At 43.3% G+C, this 16,111-nt stretch overlaps 1 protein-coding gene across 1 annotated transcript in view; it reads right to left on the reverse strand.

The window, feature by feature from the left end:
• Positions 1-606: 606 nt before the first annotated feature.
• Positions 607-16,111, reverse strand: part of TRIM54 (tripartite motif containing 54) — a 96,290-nt gene continuing 80,785 nt past the window's right edge. The window contains exons 7-9 of the mRNA XM_088458095.1: positions 3,535-3,659; positions 1,780-1,866; positions 607-793 (exon numbers count right to left, since the gene is read on the reverse strand). Of these exons, the coding sequence (XP_088314221.1) occupies positions 735-793; positions 1,780-1,866; positions 3,535-3,659 (271 nt within the window). The 3' untranslated portion in view covers positions 607-734. The remainder of the gene's footprint in view (positions 794-1,779; positions 1,867-3,534; positions 3,660-16,111) is intronic.

Raw genomic sequence — 16,111 nt, forward strand, 5'->3', positions numbered from 1 at the left:
AGATCACATGAGATGACTCAGAGCATGTAACACCTGGAGATCACATGAGATGACTCAGAGCATGTAACACCTGGAGATCACATGAGATGACACAGAGCATGTAACACCTGGAGATCACATGAGATGACACAGAGCATGTAACACCTGGAGATCACATGAGATGACACAGAGCATGTAACACCTGGAGATCACATGAGATGACTCAGAGCATGTAACCCCTGGAGATCACATGACATGACCCTAAATGATTGGCTCCAGGTGATCACATGAGATGACACAGAGCATGTAACACCTGGAGATCACATGAGATGACACAGAGCATGTAACACCTGGAGATCACATGAGATGACTCAGAGCATGTAACACCTGGAGATCACATGACATGACCCTAAATGATTGGCTCCAGGTGATCACATGAGATGACACAGAGCATGTAACACCTGGAGATCACATGAGATGACTCAGAGCATGTAACACCTGGAGATCACATGAGATGAAGTTACACAGTCCTGTTACTGTCAGCTGTGTGTGAGACGAGGTCAGACACCACTTCTTAGCCAGTAACACTAAGGTCTGGTATTAATGATGAGACAACTGAGAAATAGACAAATTGCTATAATTGCTTTTTTATTACACAGCTGGAAAGTCTGAGGCATTAGCTGGACTTTAATAACTAAAAGATCAAACATAAATAAGAGCATGAAAACATATAAATCCCCCGCTACCAAGCACCCTTAGACCCCCCCATAATCGCCATGTTGAGGGGTCGCCGTTTTCTGTCTGGAGCTGGAATCTGCAAAGAAGAAACAGGTGTGAATGGAGAAGAAACAGGTGTGAATGCCATCCAATGCCTAGTGAGCGTGCACACCATCATGTACCTATTATTCCTTGTATCCGTGGGGGTCCTATATGGGCACAGACTGGGTAATGGGCATTGGTGTGACATATAGAGGATGCTCCCCTCTGCTCCCAACTTTCTGACAAGCAAAATAGGAAAAATAACTTCCCCCTGACACACGGAAACACCCATTTTTGGGTGTAAAGTCACATACTGCTGTGTAAGCTAAAGCCATCACAGGTCCACGGTTCGGGTCCTGTCTCGTTAGGCAGGGGCTGGTGCAAGTGCTATTACTAATGATGAAAGCAGGGCCACAACTGGGGGGGGGGGCTGGAGGTGCATGTGCTCCCATCGCCAGTGTCTCCAAGCCGGACGCCAGCTGATATTTTATTACCAGCGGGCGCCTGGCTCCTTTCCTGTAGCACCGTGGTAGCCGGAGGTTCTCTCCTTTTCTCCAGCTTCCAGCTCTCCCCACGGCCCAGGACACTATGGGAGAGACATCATGACATATCTCCCATAGTTCAGAGGAGCAGCCGGGCGGACATAGGAGTGGGGTTTAAGGTAAGTATTATTATTGTTTTTTTTGTGTAAGCGGCACTACAGGGGCATTACTATGGGGTCATTACCATATGGGCACTACTACAGGGGCATTACTATAGGTGCACTTCTGAAGGGGGCATTACTATGGGTGAATTATCAGGGGGGGCGCCAAATTACTGTCTTGACCCCAGTGACAAAAATCCTAGTTTCGGCCCTGATGAAAGGTATAGCAGCCGGTGTACAATCAATAAGTGATGCGACTTTCTGCTTGCACGTACACGAACGCCTGCATTAGCCCTACGGATTCCTACATTAGCATAAGGCAGTAAATGTGGCTCTGATGGTTGCCCACAACTGCAGCCAATTATCAACCCATACTGTACAGGGCTATCAGCTCTCACCATCTGTAGCTTCTGGTCTCTCTTCCTCCAACGCCACTTCTGTTTCCTCCGTATCAAATAGGTCTTCCTCTTCATCACCCTGAGTACCTGACACATAGACAGGAGAGACAGTGAGAGCGGTGACCTGACACACGGACAGTGAGAGCAGTGACCTGACACACGGACAGTGAGAGCAGTGACCTGACACACGGACAGTGAGAGCAGTGACCTGACACACGGACAGTGAGAGCAGTGACCTGACACACGGACAGTGAGAGCAAAGACCTGACACACGGACAGTGAGAGTGGTGACCTGACACACAGACAGTGAGAGCAGTGACCTGACACACAGACAGTGAGAGCAGTGACCTGACACACAGACAGTGAGAGCGGTGACCTGACACACGGACAGTGAGAGCGGTGACCTGACACACGGACAGTGAGAGCGGTGACCTGACACACAGACAGTGAGAGCGGTGACCTGACACACGGACAGTGAGAGCAGTGACCTGACACACGGACAGTGAGAGCGGTGACCTGACACACGGACAGTGAGAGTAGAGACCTTACACACGGACAGTGAGAGCGGTGAGCTGACACACGGACAGTGAGAGCAGTGACCTGACACACAGACAGTGAGAGCAGTGACCTGACACACAGACAGTGAGAGCGGTGACCTGACACACGGACAGTGAGAGCAGTGACCTGACACACGGACAGTGAGAGCAGTGACCTGACACACGGACAGTGAGAGCAGTGACCTGACACACGGACAGTGAGAGCAGTGACCTGACACACGGACAGTGAGAGCAAAGACCTTACACACGGACATTGAGAGCGGTGAGCTGACACACGGACAGTGAGAGCAGTGACCTGACACACGGACAGTGAGAGCGGTGACCTGGTGGGAGTCCAGGACGCGGTAAGCTGATCAGGTAAGGCCTCAGTGAGGCCCTTTTGTTTGTACTACCAAGCCATGCGTCCCCATTGTTCATCCACTGTATCACCACCGTGTGGCGTTAGGCCGAGGCCACAGTACCCCCATTGTTAGGCCACCGTGCCCCTGTTCTTCCACTGTATTGTTACCGTAGGGTGCTAGGCTGCAGTTATTGTTCTTGTGTGGCGCTAGGCCGCAGGTATTGTTACTAGACGGCGCTAGACCGCAGGTATTGTTACTGGATGGCGCTAGGCCGCAGGTATTTTTAGTGGACGGTGCTAGTCCACAGCTACTGTTAGTGTACAGCGCTAGGCCGCAGGTATTGTTACTGGATGGCGCTAGGCCACAGCTACTGTTAGTGTATGGCGCTAGGCTGTAGGTATTGTTATCGTATGGCGCTAGGCCACAGTATTTGTTCTTGTTCCGCACCAGGCACCAGGTATTGTTACTGTACGGCGCAAACCACCGGTATTGTTACTGTACGGTGCAAGCCACCGGTATTGTTACTGTACGGTGCAAGCCACCAGTATTGTTACTGTACGACGCTAGGCCGCAGGTGTTGCCCCTGTTTGGCCAGCAATTACCCTGCCAGCAGTAATGGAGGGATCACAGCAGGTGGTCCCTCCTTAATACATCCGGGGGATACTTAGTATTTGAGGTAAACCCCTGAAAACGGGCGTTTTCAGGGATTTTACCTCAAATACATTTTGATAAATTTGACCCCTATGCGGCTTCCATGCTGCCACCTTCAGTACCAGGCTTTTATTTTTCTCCCAGAGTCCTTTGCGTATTAGAGCTACACAAGTGACAGCTGGCATAGCTATGGAGGTCAGGCTTACCTGACTGGAAATCAATCGTCCTCAGCATCTCGGACACATAGTCCACATTCACACAAAGGTGATCCATATTTTCATAGCCAGGGTCCGGACGGTCTATTGTTGAAACTTTGGACATGTCTGTGATCCTGAGGGAGGAAATAGAACATTTATAAACTAGAAAAAACTGCAAAATCATAAATGTGTCTGTAACCAAAGGAACTAATCTGCAGCCATCGTGTCCATGTCCTGTATGTGATCCGGTCTCCCCCCTGTCCCCCCGGACTCAGAGACTCCCCAGAAGTCCCCACGCAGCATCCAAAGCATCCATGACCGCAACCATAACCACGAGGGGGATATGAGAAGGTGAGACACCCTATAGCTGTATCTATAGGATAAATAATGGGCTGATATGGTCTATAGTCCACTAATGATGAAACTAGGGATGTGCGCCGGACCATTTTTGCTGGATCTGGATTTGGTTCTAATTCGTCGTTCGGCTTTGGATTTGATTTTTTTTACAAAAATTTACAAAAAAAGCTAAAATCACATAAATTGGTCTTTTTTTTCTTCCTAGAGTATTATTAACCTCAATAACATTAATTTCCAGTCAATTTAGACCATATCACAGCTTATAATATTGTTTTCACCATTATTGGCCAAAGGTTGCAGTGAGCTGACTGGTTACAAAGCGACAAAGCAGCGGCACAACGACACAGACACCACAGTATAAAGCACATCTATGACACATTGCCACACAGCAGTGGCAGAAATGAAAAGTAGTGCACCCACCCAGTGGGGTACGGCCAGCAGAATCACAGTACTTGTTTACATAGTGGGCTACGGCCCAAGGAGTCACAGTGCACAATCTTATTCACATTACACCGCACATAGGGCCTGATTCACATTACACCATAAAGTAGTGTCTCTTATTTATATTACCACACACAGTAGTGCCCCTATTACACAATGCCCACAGTAGTGCCCCTTTTACACAATGCCAACAGTAGTGACCCTTTTACACAATGCCCACAGTAGTGACCCTTATACACAAAGCCCACAGTAGTAATGCCCCTTATACAATGCCCACAGTAGTAGTGCCACTTATACAATGCCCCCAGTAGTATGCCCCCCCAGTAGTAGGCCCCCCATTAGCAGGCCCCCCATTAGCAGGCCCCCAGTAGTATGCCCCCCATTAGCAGGCCCCCCATTAGTAAACCCCCTCAGTAGTATGCCAACCATTAGTAGGCCCCCAGTAGTATGCCCCCCCAGTAGTAGGCCCCCCATTAGCAGGCCCCCAGTAATATGCCCCCCCAGTAGTATGCCCCCCATTAGCAGGCCCCCAGTAGTATGCCCCCCATTAGCAGGCCCCCCATTAGTAAACCCCCTCAGTAGTATGCCAACCATTAGTAGGCCCCCAGTAGTATGCCCCCCCAGTAGTAGGCCCCCCATTAGCAGGCCCCCATACACACAAAAAAAAACCTTACCTGAATCCCCGCTCCAGCCGCCGTCCGCTCTGCTGCCACGCGACGAGGAGAGAGCCGGAAGACGGAGCTCCTGAGTGAGCTCCAGCCGGCTCTCTCCATGCAGCAGCCAATGAGAGTCTGTGTGACTCTCATTGGCTGCTGTAACAAACACACAGCTGCTGCTGGCGGCTGTGTGTCTGTGTCTGTGTAGGGCAGAGCGCTATCACAGCGCTCTGCCCTACACTCGAGGAGCCCTGATGTCGGATTCTCTAGCGAGAATCCGACATCAGGCGGCCGCCGTTCGGCCCCGAACGGGGATCCGAGTCATCGGGGAACACCCAAACAGGGTTCGGGTGGACTCGGATCCCCTATGTTAGGAGCGGTTCAGATTCCACAGAATCCGAACCGCTCATCTCTAGATGAAATGGATAAAGAACACACCCATGCATACAGCTAGCCCACTAAGAGTGTCCTATCGTTTAGGGATCATTCAGTGGCCAATGTTTCTCTTGCCTTGAGATTTGGGAAGCCATGCTCTATGTGTCAGTAATATTCTTACACCATATACCTACCTAACTGCCCTTACTCATACCTGCAGAATGTTCCTGCTAGAAGCTAAAGACTGTCCTATACTTGGAGAGACCTTATTTATTTTGGGTAAAGAGGAGACTGAAGAGCTTACAGTGGGAGCAAGCCAGTGCAATGGAAGTTTAGCAGAGAACATATGCCCGTCACTAGCTACCAAGCGTGATGGTAAATATAAGCACAAGAGATCAGCTAAAAAAGAAGAATTGGTGAGACACTAAATGGCTGCGATTACAACAGGTTCAATCAGATTCAATCACTGGTCACTGCATTGGTGAAGTGAAGAGGCCACAATAGTGTCACAGAAGAGTGCTCTCTATATTATATAGAGGTGATTAGGATGCTCTCTGTATTGTATGATGGTCACTAGGATGCTCTCTGTATTATATAGAGGTCATTAGGGGGCTCTCTGTATTATTTAATAGTCACAAGGATGTGCTCTGTATTCTATGGTGATCACTAGATTCCGCTCTTTATTGTATGAGGTCACTAGGAGCTCTCATTATTTTATGATGGACACTAGGATACTAGCAGTATTGTATGATGTCACTAGGAGCTCTTTGTATTCTATGATGGTCACCAGATTCCTCTCTTTATTGTATACGGTCACTAGGAGCTTTCCGTATTGTATGATGTCAATAGGAGCTCTCCATATTGTATGATGGTCAATAGGTTGCTAGCTGTATTGTATGAGGTCACTAGGAGCTCTCCATATTGTATGAGGGTCAGAAGGATGCACACTGTAAGAATTACCATACGTATGTATAGGACAGTATTGCATAATAGGATATATAGGAATTTATGGGCATGATCAGATGGGTTATGGATTGAAAGATCTATAGTAAAAAGGTAGACATGTCTAGATAGATACCAGATGTTAGACACTCAATTGGTCGACTGGGACAAATGGTCGACACACTAAAGGTCGACAAGTAAGAAGGTCGATGGCACAAATGGCCGACATGGTCAAAAGGTCGACATGCATATAGACAACATGAAAATGGTCGACACATGTTTTGTTTTTCTAACCCTAATCTTCACCCCAACCCTAACCCACCCTTCCCTTGGTGCCTAACCCTAACCATCCCTCCTGGCGCCTAACCTTAACCATCGGGTAGGTGCCTGACCCTAACCATCCCTTCTAGTGCCTAACTCTCCGGTAAGTGCCTAACCCTAACCCTCCCTCCTGGTGCCTAACCCTAACCATTGGGGTACATCCCTAACCGTAACCGTTGGGGTAAGTGCATAACCCTAAAAAAAATAATCATGTGTTGACCACTTGCATGTTGACCTTTTGACCATGTCGACCATTTGTACCTGTCGACCTTCTTACATGTCAACCTTTAGTGTGTCGATCTTTTGTCCCTGTCAAGACATTGTCTACCTTTTTACTGTAGATCTTTAGACTGGATACCATCAGATGGATAGAACATGAGGAGACATGATCAGATGTACAGGACATGAGGAGACATGATCTGATGTAGAGAACATGAGGAGACCTGATCAGACACATAGGACATTATGGGCATGATCAGATGTATTGAACATGAGGAGACATGTTCAGATGTACAGGACATGAGCAGACATGATCAGATGTATAGAACATGAGGAGATATGATCAGATGTATAGAACATGAGCAGACATGATCAGATGTATAGAACATGAGGAGATATGATCAGATGTATAGTACATGAGGAGACATTATCAGATGTATAGTACATGAGGAGACATGTTCAGATGTAGAGGACATGAGGAGACATGATAAGATGTATAGAACATGAAGAGACATGATCAGTAGTAGAGGACATTAGGAGACATGATCAGATGTGTAGGACATTATGGACATGATCAGATGTAGAGGACATGAGGAGACATGATCAGATGTATAGGACATGAGGAGACATGATCAGATGTATAGGACATTATGGGCGTGATCAGAAGTATAGAACATGATCAGGTATATAGGATATCATGGGCATGATCAGATGTATAGAACATGAGCAATCAGATGTATAGGACATTATGGACATGATCAGATTCAGAGGACATGAGGAGACATGATCATATGTATAGAATATGAGGAGACATACTCAGATGTAGAGGACATTATGGACATGATCCGATGTATACAAAATGAGGTTTAGTGTGTCGATCTTTTGTCCCTGTCAAGACATTATCTACCTTTTTACTGTAGATCTTTAGACTGGATACCATCAGATGGATAGAACATGAGGAGACATGATCAGATGTATAGAACACGAGGAGACATGATCAGAAGTATAGAACATGAGGAGATATGATCAGATGTATTGAACATGAGGAGACATGTTCAGATGTATAGAACATGAGGAGACATGATCAGATGTATAGAACATGAGGAGACATGATCAGATGTACAGGACATGAGGAGACATGATCTGATGTAGAGAACATGAGGAGATATGATCAGACGCATAGGACATTATGGGCATGATCAGATGTATTGAACATGAGGAGACATGTTCAGATGTACAGGACATGAGGAGACATGATCAGATGTAGAGAACATTAGGAGACATGATCAGATGTATAGAACATTAGGAGACATGATCAGATGTATAGAACATGAGGAGACATGATCAGATGTAGAGGACATGAGCAGACATGATCAGATGTATAGAACATGAGGAGATATGATCAGATGTAGAGGACATGAGGAGACATGATAAAATGTATAGGACATTATGGGCGTGATCAGAAGTATAGAACATGATCAGGTGTATAGGATATCATGGGCATGATCAGATGTATAGAACATGAGCAGGCAATCAGATGTATAGGACATTATGGACATGATCAGATGCAGAGGACATGAGGAGACATGATCAGATGTATAGAATATGAGGAGACATAATCAGATGTATAGAACATTATGGACATGATCAGATGTATAGAACATGAGGAGACATGATCAGATGTAGAGGACATTATGGGCATGATCAGATGTATAGAACATGAGGAGACATGATCAGATGTAGAGAACATGAGGAGACAATTAGATGTATAGGACATTATGGACATGATCAGATGTAGAGGACATTATGGACATGATCAGATGTAGAGGACATTATGGACATGATCAGATGTATAGAACATGAGGAGATATGATCAGATGTATAAAACATGAGGTTTAGTGTGTCGATCTTTTGTCCCTGTCAAGACATTATCTACCTTTTTACTGTAGATCTTTAGACTGGATACCATCAGATGGATAGAACATGAGGAGACATGATCAGATGTATAGAACACGAGGAGACATGATCAGATGTATAGAACATGAGGAGATATGATCATATGTATAGGACATTATGGGCATGATCATATGTATTGAACATGAGGAGACATGATCAGATGTACAGGACATCAGCAGACATGAACAGATGTATAGTACATGAGGAGACATGATCAGACGTATAGGACATTATGGGCGTGATCATATGTATTGAACATGAGGAGAAATGTTCAGATGTAGAGGACATGAGGAGACATGATCAGATGTATAGAACATGAGGAGACATGATCAGATGTATAGAACATGAGGAGACATGATCAGATGTACAGGACATCAGCAGACATGAACAGATGTATAGTACATGAGGAGACATGATCAGATGTAGAGAACATTAGGAGACATGATCAGATGTATAGAACATGAGGAGACATGATCAGATGTATAGAACATGAGGAGACATGATCAGATGTACAGGACATCAGCAGACATGATCAGATGTATAGAACATGAGGAGACATAATCAGATGTAGAGGACATTATGGTCATGATCAGATGTATAGTACATGAGGAGACATGATCAGAAGTAGAGGACATGAGGAGACATGATCAGAAGTAGAGGACATGAGGAGACATGATCAGATGTAGAGAACATTAGGAGACATGATCAGATGTATAGAACATGAGGAGACATGATCAGATGTATAGGACATTATGGACATGATCAGATGTAGAGGACATGAGGAAACATGATCAGATCTATAGGACATGAGGAGATACGACCAGATGTATAGGACATTATGGGCGTGATCAGATGTATAGAACATGATCAGGTGTGTAGGATATTATGGGCATGATCAGATGTATAGAACATAAGAAGACATGATCAGATGTAGAGAACATGAGCAGGCAATCAGATGTATAGGACATAATGGACATGATCAGATGCAGAGGACATGAGTAGACATGATCAGATGTATAGAACATGAGTAGACATAATCAGATGTAGAGGACATTATGGTCATGATCAGATGTATAGTACATGAGGAGACATGATCAGAAGTAGAGGACATGAGGAGACATGATCAGAAGTAGAGGACATGAGGAGACATGATCAGATGTAGAGAACATGAGGAGACATGATCAGACGTATAGGACATTATGGGCGTGATCATATGTATTGAACATGAGGAGACATGATCAGAAGTATAGTACATGAGGAGACATGATCAGAAGTAGAGGACATGAGGAGACATGATCAGATGTAGAGAACATGAGCAGGCAATCAGATGTATAGGATATTATGGGCATGATCAGATGTATAGAACATAAGAAGACATGATCAGATGTAGAGAACATGAGCAGGCAATCAGATGTATAGGACATTATGGACATGATCAGATGTATAGAACATGAGGAGATATGATCAGATGTATAGAACATGAGGAGACATAATCAGATGTAGAGGACATTATGGTCATGATCAGATGTATAGTACATGAGGAGACATGATCAGAAGTAGAGGACATGAGGAGACATGATCAGAAGTAGAGGACATGAGGAGACATGATCAGATGTAGAGAACATGAGGAGACATGATCAGATGTATAGAACATGAGGAGACATGATCAGATGTAGAGGACATGAGGAGACATGATCAGATGTATATAACATGAGGAGACATGATCAGATGTATAGAACATGAGGAGACATGATCAGATGTACAGGACATCAGCAGACATGATCAGATGTATAGTACATGAGGAGACATGATCAGATGTATAGAACATGAGGAGACATGATCAGATGTACAGAACATGAGGAGACATGATCAGATGTACAGAACATGAGGAGACATGATCAGATGTACAGGACATGAGGAGATATGATCTGATGTAGAGAACATGAGGAGACATGATCAGACGCATAGGACATTATGGGCATGATCAGATGTATTGAACATGAGGAGACATGTTCAGATGTACAGGACATGAGGAGACATGATCAGATGTATAGAACATGAGGAGACATGATCAGATGTATAGAACATGAGGAGACATGATCAGATGTATAGAACATGAGCAGACATGATCAGATGTAGAGGACATGAGGAGACATGATAAAATGTATAGGACATTATGGGCGTGATCAGAAGTATAGAACATGATCAGGTGTATAGGATATCATGGGCATGATCAGATGTATAGAACATGAGCAGGCAATCAGATGTATAGGACATAATGGACATGATCAGATGTATAGAACATGAGTAGACATGATCAGATGTAGAGGACATTATGGGCATGATCAGATGTATAGAACATGAGGAGACATGATCAGATGTAGAGAACATGAGGAGACAATTAGATGTATAGGACATTATGGACATGATCAGATGTAGAGGACATTATGGACATGATCAGATGTAGAGAACATTAGGAGACATGATCAGATGTATAGAACATGCGGAGACATGATCAGATGTATAGGACATTATGGACATGATCAGATGTAGAGGACATGAGGAAACATGATCAGATCTATAGGACATGAGGAGATACGACCAGATGTATAGGACATTATGGGCGTGATCAGATGTATAGAACATGATCAGGTGTGTAGGATATTATGGGCATGATCAGATGTATAGAACATAAGAAGACATGATCAGATGTAGAGAACATGAGCAGGCAATCAGATGTATAGGACATTATGGACATGATCAGATGTATAGAACATGAGGAGATATGATCAGATGTATAAAACATGAGGTTTAGTGTGTCGATCTTTTGTCCCTGTCAAGACATTATCTACCTTTTTACTGTAGATCTTTAGACTGGATACCATCAGATGGATAGAACATGAGGAGACATGATCAGATGTATAGAACATGAGGAGACATGATCAGATGTATAGAACATGAGGAGACATGTTCAGATGTATAGAACATGAGCAGACATGATCAGATGTATAGTACATGAGGAGACACGACCAGATGTATAGGACATTATGGGCGTGATCAGATGTATAGAACATGATCAGGTGTGTAGGATATTATGGGTATGATCAGATGTATAGAACATAAGAAGACATGATCAGATGTAGAGAACATGAGCAGGCAATCAGATGTATAGGACATTATGGACATGATCAGATGTAGAGAACATGAGCAGGCAATCAGATGTATAGGACATAATTGACATGATCAGATGCAGAGGACATGAGTAGACATGATCAGATGTATAGAACATGAGGAGACATAATCAGATGTAGAGGACATTATGGTCATGATCAGATGTATAGTACATGAGGAGACATGATCAGAAGTAGAGGACATGAGGAGACATGATCAGAAGTAGAGGACATGAGGAGACATGATCAGATGTAGAGAACATGAGGAGACATGATCAGATGTATAGAACATGAGGAGACATGATCAGATGTAGAGGACATGAGGAGACATGATCAGATGTATATAACATGAGGAGACATGATCAGATGTATAGAACATGAGGAGACATGATCAGATGTACAGGACATCAGCAGACATGATCAGATGTATAGTACATGAGGAGACATGATCAGATGTAGAGAACATGAGGAGACATGATCAGATGTATAGAACATGAGGAGACATGATCAGATGTATAGGACAAGAGGAGACATGAACAGATCTATAGAACATGAGGAGACATGATCAGATCTATAGAACATGAGGAGAAATAATCAGATGTATAGGACATTATGGACATGATCACATGTAGAGGACATGAGCAGACATGATCAGATGTATAGAACATGAGGAGACATGATCAGATGTAGAGGACATTATGGGCATGATCAGATGTATACATCATGAGGAGACAAGATCAGATGTAGAGAACATGAGGAGACAATTAGATGTATAGGACATTATGGACATGATCAGATGTAGAGGACATGAGGAAACATGATCAGATCTATAGGACATGAGGAGACACGACCAGATGTATAGGACATTATGGGCGTGATCAGATGTATAGAACATGATCAGGTGTGTAGGATATTATGGGCATGATCAGATGTATAGAACATAAGAAGACATGATCAGATGTAGAGAACATGAGCAGGCAATCAGATGTATAGGACATAATGGACATGATCAGATGTAGAGGACATGAGGAAACATGATCAGATCTATAGGACATGAGGAGACATAATCAGATGTAGAGGACATGAGGAGACATGATCAGAAGTAGAGGACATGAGGAGACATGATCAGAAGTAGAGGACATGAGGAGACATGATCAGATGTATAGGACATTATGGGCGTGATCAGATGTATAGAACATGAGGAGACATGATCAGATGTAGAGAACATGAGGAGACAAACAGATGTATAGGACATTATGGACATGATCAGATGTAGAGGACATGAGGAGACATGATCAGATGTATAGGACAAGAGGAGACATGATCAGATGTATAGGACAAGAGGAGACATGAACAGATCTATAGAACATGAGGAGACATGATCAGATCTATAGAACATGAGGAGAAATAATCAGATGTATAGGACATTATGGACATGATCACATGTAGAGGACATGAGCAGACATGATCAGATGTATAGAACATGAGGAGACATGATCAGATGTAGAGGACATTATGGGCATGATCAGATGTATACATCATGAGGAGACAAGATCAGATGTAGAGAACATGAGGAGACAATTAGATGTATAGGACATTATGGACATGATCAGATGTAGAGGACATGAGGAGACATGATCAGATTTATAGAACATGAGGAGACATAATCAGATGTATAGGACATTATGGACATGATCAGATGCAGAGGACATGAGGAGACATGATCAGATTTATAGAACATGAGGAGACATGATCAGATGTAGAGGACATTATGGGCATGATCAGATGTTTACATCATGAGGAGACAAGATCAGATGTAGAGAACATGAGGAGACAATTAGATGTATAGGACATTATGGACATGATCAGATGTAGAGGACATGAGCAGACATGATCAGATGTATAGAACATGAGGAGACATGATCAGATGTAGAGGACATTATGGGCATGATCAGATGTATACATCATGAGGAGACAAGATCAGATGTAGAGAACATGAGGAGACAATCAGATGTATAGGACATTTTGGGCATGATCAGATGTATAGAACATGAGGAGACATGATCAGATGTATAGGACATTATGGACATGATCAGATGTATAGAACATGAGGAGACATGACCAGATGTATAGTACATGAGGAGACATGATCAGATGTATAGGACATTTTGGGCATGATCAGATGTATAGAACATGAGGAGACATGATCAGATGTATAGGACATTATGGACATGATCAGATGTATAGAACATGAGGAGACATGATCAGGTGTATAGGACATTATGGACATGATCAGATGTAGAGAACATGAGGAGACATGATCAGGTGTATAGGATATTATGGGCATGATCAGATGTATAGAACATGAGGAGACATGATCAGGTGTATAGGAAATTATGGGCATGATCAGATGTGTAGAACATGAGGAGACATGATCAGATGTAGAGAACATGAGGAGACAATCAGATGTATAGGACATTATGGACATGATCAGATGCAGAGGACATGAGGAGACATGATCAGATGTATAGAACATGAGGAGACATGATCAGATGTAGAGGACATTATGGGCATGATCAGATGTATACAACATGAGGAGACATGATCAGATGTAGAGAACATTGAGGAGACAATCAGATGTATAGGACATTATGGACATGATCAGATGTAGAGGACATTATTCACATGATCAGATGTAGGGGAAATTATGGACATGCTCAGATGCAGAGGACATGAGGAGACATGATCAGATGTCTGGAACATGAGGAGACATGATCAGATGTATAGGAAATTTTGGGCATGATCAGATGTATAGAACATGAGGAGACATGATCAGATGTAGAGAACATGAGGAGACAATCAGATGTATAGGACATTATGGGCGTGATCAGATGTAGAGGACATGAGGAGACATGATCAGATGTATAGAACATGAGACATGATCAGATGTATAGTACATAAGGAAACATGATCAGATGTAGAGGACATTAGGAGACATTATCATATGTATAGAACATGAGGAGACATGATCAGAAGTAGAGGACATGAGGAGACATGATCAGATGTATAGGACATTATGGGCATGATCAGATGTATAGACCATGAGGAGACATGATCAGATGTATAGGACATTATGGACATGATCAGATGTAGAGGACATGAGGAGACATGATCAGATGTATAGGACATTATGGGCATGATCAGATGTATAGACCATGAGGAGACATGATCAGATGTATAGGACATAATGGACATGATCAGATGTATAGGACATAATGGACATGATCAGATGCAGAGGACATGAGTAGACATGATCAGATGTATAGAACATGAGACATAATCAGATGTAGAGGACATTATGGACATGATCAGATGTAGAGGACATGAGGAGACGTGATCAGATGTATAGAACATGAGGAGACATAATCAGATGTAGAGGACATTATGGTCATGATCAGATGTATAGTACATGAGGAGACATGATCAGAAGTAGAGGACATGAGGAGACATGATCAGAAGTAGAGGACATGAGGAGACATGATCAGATGTATAGGACATTATGGGCATGATCAGATGTATAGACCATGAGGAGACATGATCAGATGTATAGGACATTATGGGCATGATCAGAGGTAGAGGACATGAATAGACATGATCAGATTTATAGAACATGAGGAGACATGATCAGATGTATAGGACATTATGGACATGATCAGATGTAGAGGACATAAGAAGACATGATCAGATGTAGAGAAGATGAGCAGGCAATCAGATGTATAGGACATAATGGACATGATCAGATGCAGAGGACATGAGTAGACATGATCAGATGTATAGAACATGAGGAGACATAATCAGATGTATAGGACATTATGGACATGATCAGATGTAGAGGACATGAGGAGACATGATCAGATGTATAGAACATGAGGAGACATAATCAGATGTAGAGGACATGAGGAGACATGATCAGAAGTAGAGGACATGAGGAGACATGATCAGATGTATAGGACATTATGGGCATGATCAGATGTATAGACCATGAGGAGACATGATCAGATGTATAGGACATTATGGGCGTGATCAGATGTATAGAACATGAGGAGACATGATCAGATGTAGAGAACATGAGGAGACAAACAGATGTAT

The sequence above is a fragment of the Taudactylus pleione genome, unplaced genomic scaffold (genome assembly GCF_031769625.1).
Source record: "Taudactylus pleione unplaced genomic scaffold, aTauple2 ptg000807l, whole genome shotgun sequence".
In the NCBI taxonomy this organism is placed as follows: Eukaryota; Metazoa; Chordata; class Amphibia; order Anura; family Myobatrachidae; genus Taudactylus; species Taudactylus pleione.